The sequence below is a fragment of the Aethalodelphis obliquidens genome, unplaced genomic scaffold, assembly GCF_003676395.1.
Source record: "Aethalodelphis obliquidens isolate GAN/ISIS:26980383/991018 unplaced genomic scaffold, ASM367639v1 scaffold40, whole genome shotgun sequence".
Taxonomy (NCBI): Eukaryota; Metazoa; Chordata; class Mammalia; order Artiodactyla; family Delphinidae; genus Aethalodelphis; species Aethalodelphis obliquidens.
This window is the reverse complement of record NW_020837984.1, coordinates 6,756,020-6,770,459: the sequence shown is the minus strand read 5'-3', so window position 1 is coordinate 6,770,459 and position 14,440 is coordinate 6,756,020. Positions and strand designations below refer to the sequence as shown.

General features: G+C 38.3%; 1 protein-coding gene across 2 annotated transcripts in view; it reads right to left on the bottom strand.

Annotated features, from left to right (window-relative positions):
- The window catches only part of SANBR (SANT and BTB domain regulator of CSR), a 64,779-nt gene extending 53,626 nt beyond the window's left edge, over positions 1-11,153 (bottom strand). The window contains exons 1-3 of one of the 2 annotated variants that reach the window (XM_027131776.1): positions 11,043-11,138; positions 8,978-8,999; positions 6,177-6,335 (exon numbers count right to left, since the gene is read on the bottom strand). In XM_027131776.1, coding sequence (XP_026987577.1) covers positions 6,177-6,326 — 150 coding nt within the window. In that variant the 5' untranslated portion in view covers positions 6,327-6,335; positions 8,978-8,999; positions 11,043-11,138. Of the gene's footprint in view, positions 1-6,176; positions 6,336-8,977; positions 9,000-11,042 lie in introns of both variants that reach the window. The other variant, XM_027131775.1, reaches the window with a different exon arrangement.
- Positions 11,154-14,440: the final 3,287 nt, after the last annotated feature.

Sequence of the window (14,440 nt, the reverse complement as noted above, 5' to 3'; positions counted from 1 at the left end):
GATATTAAGCACCGTTTTCAGAAAAGATTGTTTACTAATAGTACTATAGTACTATTACTACAAAGAAATCCCTATTCAAGGCTTAGTCCTTTGAAAATGCATTTAAAAGACACGTAAGTGTAGGACTTCCCTGGAGGTCCAGTGGTTAAGACTCCATGCTTCCACTGCAGGAGGCATGGGTTTGATCCCTGGTCAGGGAACTAAGATCCCACATGCTCCATGGTGCAGCCAAAAGAATAAACAAAAACAAAACAAAAAGATACATAAGTTTAGACTAAAATATTATACTCAGTATGTATGCCCACCTCTTTAAGCAAAGTCTTAAAATTAAATAAAAATAATTAATATGATAAATGAGAAACAGAAAATATTTTTTGTATGAGGACTGAAAAAAGCAGTGATGAAGGCCTGGCAAAGAAAAAAAATGCTGTAATGATTAGAAGAATGTACAGGTTCACAGGTACATCTATAGGATAAAGAATATAAGTGATTTAACTGAATCCATTTTTCCTACAAAATGAGTTTATTTTTTGTAACAGTGAAAGTGGTTAGGTAGGCTTTTTTTTAAAATATAAATGTATTTTATTTATTTTTTATTTTTGGTTGCATTGGGTCTTTGTTGCTGCCAGTGGGCTTTTCTCTAGTTGAAGCAAGCAGGGGCTACTCTTCATTGTAGTGCGCAGGCTTCTCATTGCGGTGGCTTCTCTCATTGCGGAGCGCAGGCTCTAGGTGTGCAGGCTCAGAAGTTGTGGCGCACTGGCTTAGTTGCTCCGCGGCACGTGGGATCTTCCGAGACCAGGGCTCAAACCCATGTCCCTTGCATTGACAGGCGGATTCTTAACCACTGTGCCACCAGGGAAGCCCTAGGTAGGCTTTTAAACTGTAGATTCTTCTGATATCTTTTAGGTAATGCTTATAGCTATATTGGAAACTGAATGTAGGTTTATCTTATTTAACAAAGCTTACAACAATTTCTAATACTTATGAAATAATAAAATTATGAAACCTGAATATTTGAAATGAACACATGATTGCTTAAACAAAAAGCAAGTGAACTGTGAATAATTTAAAGTACATTGTTAAATCTTCTTTTGTGTTTAAGCAAAAATTACATGATATCTATATGCAAAAGAAAGGTTGGACCCCCTACCTCACATCATATAAGAAAATTAGCTCAAAAGAGATCAAAGACTAAGTATAAGAGCTAAAACTATAAAATTATTAGAAGGCAATATAGGTAAAAATCTTCATGACCTTGGTTAGGTGATAGTTTCTTAAACACTAAAAACACAAGCAATGAAGAAAAATTAGATATACTAGGCTTCAATAAAATTTAAAACTTTGTACTTCAAAGGACACCATCAGGGAAATGAAAAGACAGTCCACAAAATAGGAGAAAATATTTGCCAATCACGTATCTGACAAGGGACTTGTATCTAGAATACATAAAGAACTCTTACCACTCAATGATAAAAAGACAACGCAATTGAAAAATGGGCAAAGGATATGAATAGACATTTCTCCAAAGAAGCTCTATAAATGGCCTATAAGCACATTAAAAGATGGTCAACATCATTAGCCATTAGGAAAATGCAAATCAAAATCATAATGAGTTAACACTTCACACACACTAGGATGGCCATAATAAAAAAGACATAATAAAAGTGTTGGCAAGGATGTGGAGAAATTGGAACCCTCATACATTGCTGGTGAAAATATAAAATGGTATAGTCACTTTGGAAAAATTAGATACATTATTTTAGCTAAGGTAAATGCTTAACTAGAAAATTTTAATTCATCCTTTCTCTACTTCCAATATACCAACAGGTCAACTTCAAAATGAAAAAAAAAAATCCAGAGATTAAGAGAATATTCAAGAAACTTTAAAAATATATAATTTTTGGGACTTCCCTGGTGGTCCAGTGGTAAAGAATCGGCCTTCCAATGCAGGGGACGCGGGTTTGATCCCTGGTCAGGGAACTAAGATCTCACATGCCATGGGGCAACTAAGCTTGCACGTCACAACTACTGAGCTCGCGCACCTCAACTAGAGAGCCTGCATGCCACAAACCACAGAGCCCACACACCCTGGAGTCTGCGTGTCACAACTAGAGAAGGGAAAACCCACACGCCGCAAAGAAAAGATCCCATATGCCTCAACAAAGACCCTGCGTGCCGCAACTAAGACCTGACACAGCCAAAAATAAATTAAATAAATAATAAATAAACCTTAAAAAAAATATATAGTTTCTTATTGTCCACCAGATAGTAAAACAATATTGAAAATAAGTCAGTACAGAACAGTCAATAGGATTAGATAGAGAGATCAATGGATTAGAATGGTAAGTCGAGAAATAGATCTGAAGGTAAAATTTCAAACCAGTAATAAAGAATGGACTATTCAATAAATGTTGAGACAACTAACTAGTCATTAGGAAAAAAGTTAAAACTAAAAAAATTCCAGGGACTTCCCTGGTTGCACAGTGGTTAAGAATCTGTCTGCCAAATGCAGGGGACACAGGTTCGAGCCCTGGTCTGGAAAGATCCCACATGTCGCAGAGCAACTAAGCCCGTGCGCCACAACTACTGAGCCTGCGCTCTAGAGCCTGTGCGCCACAACTACTGAGCCTGCACTCTAGAGCCCATGTGCCACAACTACTGAAGCCCACGTGCCTAGAGCCCATGCTCTGCAACAGGAGAAGCCACGGCAATGAGAAGCCCGCGCACCACAACAAAGAGTAGCACCCACTAGCCACAACTAGGGAAAGCCAGAGCGCAGCAATGAAGACCCAATGCAGCCAAAAAAATAATTAAAAAAAAAAAATCCAAGTGGAGTCAACATTTAAATGTAAAATAAAAAGTAGTCAGCAAAATGTAGGTGATTTTATATTATTCACAGTCTTTAGGTTGAGAAAGTTTCTAAACATGACAAAAAAGGAGAACATCAAAGTAAAAGATTCACAGATTTTTAACATAAACTTTTAAACATGTGTATACAAGAGACTATCATTAATAACTTATAGGCTGAAAAAAAACTGAGAAAAATAAGCTAGATTAAGGGTTTATATATTCAATACATAGAAAACTGTTATTAAACTAGTAAAACAACAAATTTACAAATAGTAAAAGGATATGGAACAATAAAATATAAAACATTCATCCGTTAGGATTTAAAGAAAGGGAAATGAAAACTGTGATGAGATAACATTAAAATCATATAAATATTTATTTACATATAAATAAGAATTTTGAAAAGACACACAGAGAAATAACACTTGATATATAAAGTGCAAGGATCAGGCACTCGGCTATTTTGACTGGAGTACAACATGGATGACCCTTCCAGTGGACAATATGTATCAAAAGCCTTAAAAATGCACATGCCCTCTAATGAAGCAATTCTGCTTCTGAGATTATCCCCTAAGAAAAGAATAAGATATTTGTTACAGTAGTCAAAAGTTGGAAACAATAGCTTAAATATCCAATAAAAGGTTCAATAAATTATGATTTAGCTCAAATAACAGTATACTGTCATCAAATGTAGAACTCTAGCAACTGACACATAAAGATGTTTACAATATGCTAAGTGAAAAACAAAGCAGCAAAGTAGTACATTTGTTACATGTCCACTTTTAAGAATTCATATATGAATAGAAAAGAATCTGGAAGGATAAATACAAGGTTTCAACAGCTTACTTTAGGTAGGGTCATATTTATAATTCTGATTTTTCACTTGTTTCCTTATGTGTGTGTGTTATGTTTGTGTGTGTATTCTTTGAGGATATGTCTTGTTTAGTAATAAGAAATTAATTAAAAATTAACATTGCTGGGCTTCCCTGGTGGCGCAGCGGTTGAGAGTCCGCCTGCCAGTGCAGGGGACACGGGTTCGTGCCCCGGTCCGGGAAGATCCCACATGCCGCGGAGCGGCTAGGCCCATGAGCCATGGCCACTGAGTCTGTGTGTCTGGAGCCTGTGCTCCGCAACGGGAGAGGCCACAATAGTGAGAGGCCCGCGTACCGCGAAAAAAAAAAAAAAATAACATTACTTAAAAACAGTCTGATTCACATTTAGTTGCATTTTAGTTAAAAAAATAATTTCTTGGGAATTCCCTGGTGGTCCAGTGGTTAGGGGTCCGTGCTTCCACTACAGGGGGCACAGGTTCGATCCCTGGTCAGGGAACTGCAAGCCGCACAATGCAGCCAAAAAAAACCCAAAGTTCTCAACTGAGTGAATTTGAATATACAGTGGATATTAGATGATAAGATGGAGTTATTGTTAATTTTCTTAGGTTTGATCATGGTACTGTAGTTATGCAATAATATCCTTATTTTAAGATGTATGCTACAGTCTATGAAGTATTGTGATGTCTGAAACTTACTTCTAAATGTCAAAAAAAAAAAAGTTACATAAAGAGATCAAGCAAACACCTAGAATTGCTGAGTCCAAATAAAGGATATAGGGATGCTATACTATTCTGTTAACTTTTCTGTATGTTTGAAAATATTCACAATAAAAAGTTGGAAAAATAGTCAAATTCATAGGTTTGCCTTGTTTTAAAACCTAACACGTAAAATTCCAAAAGATGAAAAAGTATAGATTAGGGAATGATAACATACACTTAATAATAAATTCCCTCATCATTTCACAAAGACCTATAACATAACCGAGGGCAAGTAATCCCTGTGGGTACTGGTTTTCTCAGCTGTAAAAGAAGAGGGTAGAATTTGGTTCATTCACTGATCCTATAGGTATTTATTGAGTGTGTATTATGGGCCAGGCAGTGGTGCATATGCTTAAAACCTACTGGGTAAAATCACTAATGTCCTTTCTACTTCTAGAAATCTGAGATGACTCATCCACTTTAGGGTTCCTTTTAACAGCAAAAAATTCTGAGGTCAGTGTTTCTCCAACTAGGGTGCATAGATGAATTACCAGAAACCTAAGAGTTCCCTAGAAGAGTTTTTAGATTGTGAGTTTTGATTCTGAGGATAACATTAATAAAATCATCCAGGTCATTAGGATGACAGAATATTTCCGTGCCTATTCGCTTTTCTGTTGTAAATTAATTGTAAATTAAGTTGGTACCAAGAAATATTTTAATTGTCCACGGCTAATTTTATTTTTCTATTATTTATTTATTTATGGCTGCTTTTGGGTCTTTATTGCTGCGTGCGGGCTTTCTCTAGTTGCAGTGAGCAGGGGCTACTTTTCGTTGAGGTGTGCGGGCTTCTCACTGCGGTGGCTTCTCTTGTTGTGGAGCACGGGCTCTAGGTGCGAGGGCTCAGTAGCTGTGGCGCACGGGCTTAGTTGCTCCTCGGCATGTGGGATCTTCCCGGATCAGGGCTCGAACCCGTGTCCCCTGAATCGGCAGGCAGATTCTCAACCACCGCGCTACCAGGGAAGCCCCCACGGCTAATTTTAATAAAGGACAATGTGGAGAAGAAACCTGGTACAGAGAAGAGATGTGTTAGTGCCAAGGAAAGGCAAGTAATGTCCTGGCACAACACACAGCTTCATGGTAGAGGGTTAAAGAGAGAAAAGTGGGGAAAGAGTAAAGGCTTTGAAGGGCACATGGCAGTACAGGCTAAATGCAAAAAAATTTGTGCCACAAGAGGCTACACAAATATTTGCATTATAATCAGCAATTTAATTTCAGCAAAACACTATTACTTATCACATTAAGTAAGCTTATTAGTTTGAATTGTGTTGGTTTGAGTTTTCACTTGTCTATAAAATGTAAATTTGGTTTATGATCGTATAGGTGTGTTTATACCCAGTATTGTTAGTGCACATTTAATTTCCACTATAATAATTTAAGTCATCATTGGCAGTTTTCAAGGTTTTTTTCCTTTAAAAAGGTCTGTACATTACTCAAGTTTGAAAAGCAAAGCATTAGCAATTTAATAAAACTGGATTTACAAAAATGTTATCTACCCATTCAGTTGTAAACATTTAAGATAAGGTTGAATTTAAACATACCAGGTGGATTAATATATCATATAATTTACATAGATTATATTTAGCCAAATTGCATCGTATGTATGCATATTCAGTATTTATATGTGCATATGAATATGTAAAACTCAAATATTTCTTCTTAGTATAACAGTTATTCCTTTAAATTGATCACTTTTTCTGATCTCTTTTCAGTAGATACCTGGAAAACTGTTACTTACCTCTTTGGGTGTTAATCCAGGCACAAGCCTTGCCACTGATTCCCAGTTGATGGTCTGGTGGATTCCAATTAATGGGTAAAGGATCATGTCCAACACCATTTGGTTGTTATTGTTTAGGAAATTGTTGTTTTCTGAATATCCATGACTCATCTTTTGGAACTAGAGACAGAGAAGACAAATAGATTTATTTGCGTCTGAAATCCAAATGTTTTCAGAACATTATAAATCAGTTATAATTCATTCCTAAGAATTATCTCCTAAGAATTATCTACTACTACATAAAGGAAAGATAAAACTGACCTAAAATCAAAACAGAATATATAGCTCAAATCTCTTCAAATATAACAGCATTTGAATATTATGGATGGGTGGATAGATAGATAGAAGGATGGACAAATGGGTAAATATGTGATTAAAAAAGTATGATAAAATGTTAAGGGCAGAATATAAGTGACGGGTATACAAGTGTTCACTATAAAATTCTTTTGATTTTGCTGTATGTTTAAAATTTTTCATAATAATATGTTAAGAGAAAAAGTTGAATACAATATATCTTCCTTAAAAAAAAATCCTTATGTATGCCTGATCTGTATTTTGATTAGCAGTTCATGGATGGTAGAACTAAACTGTGAAAAAAAAAGCTAGTTAAAAAGAATGATAATTTCATTGCAGTCCTAAGCCATATTTCCTTTATTTCTCTGTGAGTGAATGTCCATGCTATAAACAATGGAGGCCGAGTATACTTTTGACTGATGTAATCAAACGAAACTTAGAATTAAGTTAATCTGACATTTTAGGGTAAGCATAATCATTGTTACTACGCATGTGATTATGAGTTATATATGGTGGGGAGAGTATATCAACAAATGAAATTAGCATTGTTTTTATATGTTTGAAACATTTTTTGGAAAGTCCTTATTCCTTATCTTCAGAAGCAATGTGACAACTGGCCTGATAAGGTTTAACCCTTACACACACCCAAACAAACACCCTGACTCTCATATATAAAAAGTCAAGGCACCTCCACACACATACACACATGCACTCACACCTGCAGAGTGGAGGCTTCGCCTGCTTCGTCATCTGGCTCCCCACCCTCTCTCCTACCATCACACATCCTCTGGTTCAATCCAGAAGACCTTGAATCAAGTGACTAAGGGTGTGTCCAAAATCTTCAGGCAACAGGATGACCAAGAAAAAAGTCTCTAGAAGGCTTTCCAAATGGATGTCGCTCAATAAACATTTAGTGAGTCCCAACTATAAGCCAAGCATTGGGGATACCATAATAAATATGGCATGGTCCCTGTCCTCAAGGAGTTTACTAGTAGAGAGTTGAGGATACAAACAGGCAAACATCATTTTAATATCACTTGCTGACAGCCAAAGCAGAGGGGAGCCATCAGGGGCAGAGGAGGGACACATAATAGCTGTTGGTATTGTGGAGGAGGGTAAGGCCGCAGTACCAAAGAGAAAAAGAAGCTACCTCCTTCAACCTTAGAGAATTTTAAGAACTTATTTACTGAATATTTACTAGGAGCCTGGAGCTGGGCTAAGCCTTTTATGTAAGTTATTTCAATTCTCACCACAACCCTATAAGATAGATGCTTTCCCCAATTTTACAAGATGAAGAAACACATTCAGAAAAGTTAAATAATTTGTACAAGGCCACAGAACTAGTAAGAGGGAGATCAAAGACTCAAATCCAGGTAAAACTGACTCTCAAATCCATGCTCTTTCCATTATATTCTAGAAGTGAGAGTATAGGGAAGACAGCAGTTGGGAATGATGGCTTAGGGTAGAGAGAGTCTAAACATTTTGAAGTTAGTTATGATTCAATGAAACAATTTTGAAAGCTGTTTGTGAGGCAAGGGAGGGAGAAGGCTGTGGTATCGAAGAGAAAAAGAAGCTACTCCCTTCAAATTTAGAAAATTTTGAGAATTTATGTCGATTATATCTCAATAAAGCTGAAATTTAAAAAAAAAAGAATTTTAACATTTACTGAGGCCTCACCATGTGCCAGGCATTATATATGAAGTCAGAACATAAATTTACAGATGAAAATAATGACAAAGATTTACAGCTAGTCATATCTATGACTTAACTGATGTTGAATCTGGGTTGGGAATATAATCTCCAAATATAAGCTGTTCCTATGGAAAAATATTATCTATTTTAGGACAAGAAGTATAAAGCAAAGATCCACTGAGAAACCAGCATAGTGGAAAAAGCAATGAACATAGGAGTCTGAAGCTCTGGTTTGAGTTTTAACTCCACACAAGTTAGTCAAGGCAAGTCATTTGAAATTCTGCAATAAAAATTAAGTGCTGGTAATACCTCTACTTGACATCATACAAATAATCAAAGGGATTATTTTTGTGAAGGCACTTTGAAGACAATAAAAGCACCTTACAAATGTGATGCAACATAAAATAACAGTATCTACCTCCTAGGATCCTGCTAAGGATTATGTGAGATGTTTAAATGTTGGAATGGGGAGTTGGAATGCAGAAGCTCTCAGTTAAGTGTTAACTATGATTAGTACTATGTAATTGTTTACATAAAATACTGATGTAGGACATCAGGTGGTAGACATCATAAAGTTATCCTACATGTTTCTGCATGAACATTAAAAAGAAACAAAGAAAAACACTAAGCACTCTAAAAGTCACAGCTTCCTAGCAACCAGAGAGGTACCTTGTTGATGGGCCAGAATCATGTTGGGTATGGACCCTGGAGCCAGACTACCCAAATTTTTGTCCTGGTTCTACCACTGAAGGTATTATCTGGTTCTGATTACATACCTCTATGCCTCAGTTTCCTCATCTGTAAAACAAAGAAAAATAGTAGCTAGCCCACATACTTTTGAGGACATATGGACAGTACTACCTGGCACTTAGTACTACATAATGTTTGTAGTGGTAACGTTACCATTCCAAAAATCCTCAGATTAAACGGATTCAAAAAGATAAATGTGACAGATGAAAGGAGAGACAGCAACTTTCCAAGAAGTATGCTCTCAACAAAATGAGTAGAAAGTCAGATCTAGATTCTTATCTAGTTTACCATTTCCAGCAGTACAACCTATGATTTCAGTGGTCTCGGCTACAACATAAGGAAAATAATACCTACCTTTGAGGTTATTGTAAGGATTTGATAATATATATAACACACTACCTGGCATACAAAAGGTGTTCAATAAATAATTTATTATTGCTATTATTATTTTCCTATTTTGGCCATTATTGGCATAAAAATTGCCAAAAATTAGTTTAAGAATGTAAAACAATGCCTTGAGACCAGTTGAAAATAGATTTTACAGAACTTCACTGTTCTCTACTTGTGTGCCTAGCACATCATCACTTTTCATACCACGCAATTTGAGAAGTATGTTAGAGCATGGGGTATTTTATTACAATTTGTTTGGGCCTCAATAAAAATTAGTCTGAAACAGAATTCAGGGAAAGGACGTGGGTGCTGTTTTTTTACTTCGCTTCGAAAAAGATTCATTTAAAATTTCTAAAATATTTATTGTGGCCTACAATGTGCAGGCACTTGTTATCTAATCAAATATACTGTTCATATAAAATAATTAAAACTTGTATGTGTATTTCCAATATAATACTACTCATTTATAATATATACGTTTAAGAATAATTTAAATCATCTAAATATGAAAAAAAAATTTTCTGTTAACATTTTCTTTACACAACTGAATCATATCAAGAAAGGGAAAACTACCCAGTATTAATTCCAGTTAAACGAATGTTCAAGAAAGCATCCCTTAAAGTCAGAATGTAAGTATGAAAGGTATAGCATTGATGGATAACCCTTAATAAATTCTCTGAATAGCTGTCACAGTGCCTCCCATTCTGGTAAAGAAGTATAGACTTATTGAAAACTGCCAATAAGAAAAAGTCTGAAGCTCAAACTATACACTATTACTAGATCTACGCCCATTCATGATAAACATGAAGAAGATGTTAAAGTTTAATGTGAAACGTGTTATTTACCAAAAATAAAAAATTCTATTTGTTTAATACTCTACACTTTTAAAGAACACACCTCATTTCGTCTCCCCCATTCCCACAATCGTAGTTTATTTAAATGTATTAATAAAACCAATGTAATTAAGACCAGAGGTCCACGACTGGCATCTGTATTTTCCTTTTCTTTTTTCAAACAGAAAAAGGGTCTTGTAGACAGAGACTTCTTCCCCTGGGCAGAGGAAGGTGGGAAGCGACGGCGGCCAGTAGGGCAGGTCAAAGGCCTCTGGCATAACAGAGGGTGGGGGATAACAGAGTTATTCCGCACTAGGGTAGAAGCCTTGTGCCCAGGCTTTCTGACCACGAATGAGAACGGAAGCAGCTGGCTTTCATCGTGAAGGGGAAAATAAAATCACAGCTGAAACCTAGGAAGAATAGATCAAAGCCCTGCAAACCGTCGGCCCAGAGGCTCGCTGCGCAGCACGTCCTTGGGGCAGCCCAGACCTTCGCGGTCTCCCCGCCTCCCCCGGAGGGGCAGAAGCTCTCAGAGCTGAGCGGGTGAGGGGCGGACAAAGGCGCGGGGCGGACAGCTTAGGCGACGGAGGGGAAGATGCGGGGCAGGGACCCAGGGCGAGGCCGGGAGGCAGACGCCGGGGGTCCCTCAGCTGGTTCGCGGGCTGGACGGGCTTCGGGGACCTGGAGTAGGCACGACTGGCGGGCTGCGGGTTGCGCGTGGGGGCGTTCGGAGGCACTTTGGGCGAGCTGGACCCCGGCCGCCAGGGGAGGAGGCCGCAGAGGGAACCCGCTAGCTGCCAGCGGTACCGCCTCTCGCCACACTTCCCGCCCCCAACCGGCACGCGAGCCCCCTCGGCGTCTCGCTCACCTCTACGCCGGGGCGGCCCTCGCTGTGCCTCCGTCACCTGCAGAGGCCGGTACCGCCCGCGCCGTGAACCGGCCACGGCGCCCTCACAAGCCACCCCCGCCCGCTAGCAGGAGACTGCAGGGTACCAGCTCCGCGGGGCGGGGAGCGCGGGGATCAAAGCCGCCAGCCAATCGTAGGCCAGCGCCTCTGCGGCGCAGCCAATGAACGACAAGCTCCTGCCGGGAGGGAGGGAGCCGAGGAGCTGCGGCGGCGACTGGCCGCTGCGCCTAGCCTTTGCCTTCCTCCTCCCCGGCCCCACCTCGCATTCACTCTAGTCGCAGTGCAGCGTGCCACCCTACCAGCGTCTTGTCTCTTAGCAACCAGAGGCCCCGAGCCAGAACTTACATGATCAACTCTGAGTCCAGAAGAAAGGGGAACGTAGGGGAGACAGAAGAACTCAGATAAAAATTGGGTGAAATTGTTGGAGTCTTTGGTATACCTGATTAGGTAGAATGGGAAAATTGCATGATCTGAGCGACATCAAAAGAATCTAGGGTGAACCATTGTCTTCATCAGGAGGCATCTCTTGAAAAATGTAAATAGCTCTGGGTTACAGGTTGAGTTTTCATACATTAATAGGTTCAGCCAAGTGTGTTATTGTGGTGACTACTGCTGGGAACCTAGTCAGATGTACAAAGTTCAGTCTTGTAGGGTAAATGCTACATGTCAGTGTTCCTTTTTTAAAAAAATTTATTTTATTTAAGTATAGCTTATTTACAGTGTTGTGTTTCTGCTGTACAGCAAAGTGATTCAGTTACACACATATTCTTTTTCATTATGGCAGGATATTGAATATAATTCCCTGTGCTATACAGTGGAACCTTATTGTTTATCCATTCTATATATAATAGTTTGCATCTGCTATCCCAAACTCCCAATCCACCCCACCCTCTTTTCCCCTTGGCAACCACAAGTCTGTTCTCTATGTCTCTGAGTCTGTTTCTGTTTCGTGGATAAGTTCATTTATATCATATTTTAGATTCCACACATGAGTAGTACAATATGGTTTTTGTCTTTCTCTTTCTGACTTACTTCACTTAGTATGATAATCTCTAGGCCCATCCATGTTTCTGAAAATAGCATTATTTCATTCTTTTTGATGATTGAGTAGTATTCCATTGTGGAATATATATATATATATATATATATATACCACATCTTCTTTATCTGTTCATCTGTCGATGAACATTTAGGGTGTTTCCATGTCCTGGCTATTGTGAATAGTGCTGCTATGAACATAAGAGAAGCCAATTGGGCCTGAGCCATTTTGTGATCTAAGTGTGCTGTGATGCTTGCCCTTGAACATGACTCAGTAATTAATGATCTTAAGGGAACAAAAGGACGCAGGAACAAAGAAAGTGCAGTGATAAAGCAGAGTCCTAGTTCCTCCTCAAGGGATATACATAATAATTATACCTTTGAGTTCTGCAGGAACTAAGGCCCCCATCCAGGTGAAGGATGGAATGATGATATTGACCCTCCTGACTTCAATCAAGTAAGACTTGGACTCTGTTGGCCTTTGCTCCAATTTTATGCTGAATCCTCCTCTGCTCAAGCTCCTTCATGAATATGCATGTACCCTTAGCTTAAAACTTCCCCATTTTTGCTGTTCGAGAGACACTGCTTTGGGAGATTCTTAAATTGATATACCACATGCTCAGCCTGCAAGTCCTCCATCTGTGTACGTGTGTATGTATACATACATAGTCCACACATATGTGCTATGTGTGTGGCAGTTCTACGCTCAACATTGTAGAATCTTGACTGCTTACTCCTGAACAATAACTTTTCCCCTTGTCCCTCAGTACCTGTGCTAGTAACAGGTAGAGGTAATTTCCCACTCTTCTAATAGGATGCTACTAGAGAACATCTCTGTTCCAACCGCACTGTTCCACCTGATCCCCTGAGCAGGTCCTTAGTCTTTAAAGACAGCTCCTGATTCAAAACTGCATCTTGATAACATGGTTATTAAGAAGTACTTATCACCTTTAACAAGAGCCCTAATTATATGCTACCTACTTTGCTTAACACAGAGTATCCTTTAGACCTCTCAACAACTCAATAAAGTAGATATTATTTTGAACTTAATAAATATTACCAAGTTTCAGTTAGAAAATGTGTTAACCATTCATATCAAGAAATTAATTTTTGCTGGCTTTAAAAATTTTCTTCTTTCACATACAAATGGAAAAAGAGTAAAGCATTAAATGTTTAATCATTGATACAATGGTTAAGAAGCGGGGTTTTCCAATCAGTTTATTAGTTTAGTTGCCTTATCATATATGGTTGAACATACATGAATGAACAGTTTTCAAAGAATTTCAAAGAATATTGCCATCGACTATAAAAAATACATAAAACTACACTATTATAAATGTATCTGACTTTCCTTTGATGAGCCAGAAGGCACTTAGAAATCTTCCTAAATCTTAAAGCCAAAGTTTCCAAATATCTGTCTTAATTTAAGGACCTGTGAAGATCTGTGGCAAATGAGAAAAATAAGGTGAAATATACATGCTTGCTGGTTTATTAAGTTTACTAATAGAAATTATGCTTTGTTTACTTTCTGGTATTAATATCGTTTCTTCATTCCTGGTTTCTCCTCATGTTCCATTGGGGATATTGAGATTCCCAGTTAATTTCAATGTAAGGATTAGTTTTTATAAAGTAAACATTAGTTTTACAAAAAAATCTCAAAGAAACAAAAACACAGATATATTGGATGTTCCACAATGTAAAATTTGAAATAACTGTTTATGAGAGTCTGGAAATTGGAGGGAACTTCTACTTTTGGCATTGTGATTGGCTACACGTGAGACTCTCCTGATGAACAAGTAAGACTCTGGCTGGGAAACGCACATTAACACACTACTGATCTCATATGAAGTAGGGGGAGAGGCAAAATCCATCAAAACTGGTGGAAACTGCAGGCAGAAGAGAGGGGTATGAGTGTCCCGAGAAGTGGATGCCCATGGCAACTTAGCTGTGAGGATTCTGAGCTTTGGCTCAGAAGTAGAGTGAGGGTGAGAGGAAATTAACTATCCCCTACAGTTACTCAAGACCTTCAAGGAAGGACCGAAATGGTCCCAAAATAATGATGCCTCTATTATACCAGCAGAGGCAAAAGTGAATCCTCTGCAGTCAAGCCTTACCCAGTTTTGGCCTGTGGAATTTACAGATTAACAAGCAGTGAATTCATAAAGGGCACCATAAATGTAAAGAGGCCAGATACTATGTGTGAGAGTCAGCACAAGCAATAAGCATTTTAACTTCCAAGGACTGCAGATATTTGAGTTCTTGTAGACATTAACGTAGCATACTTAAATAAAGGGCATAATAAATGATCAATAATAAATAGG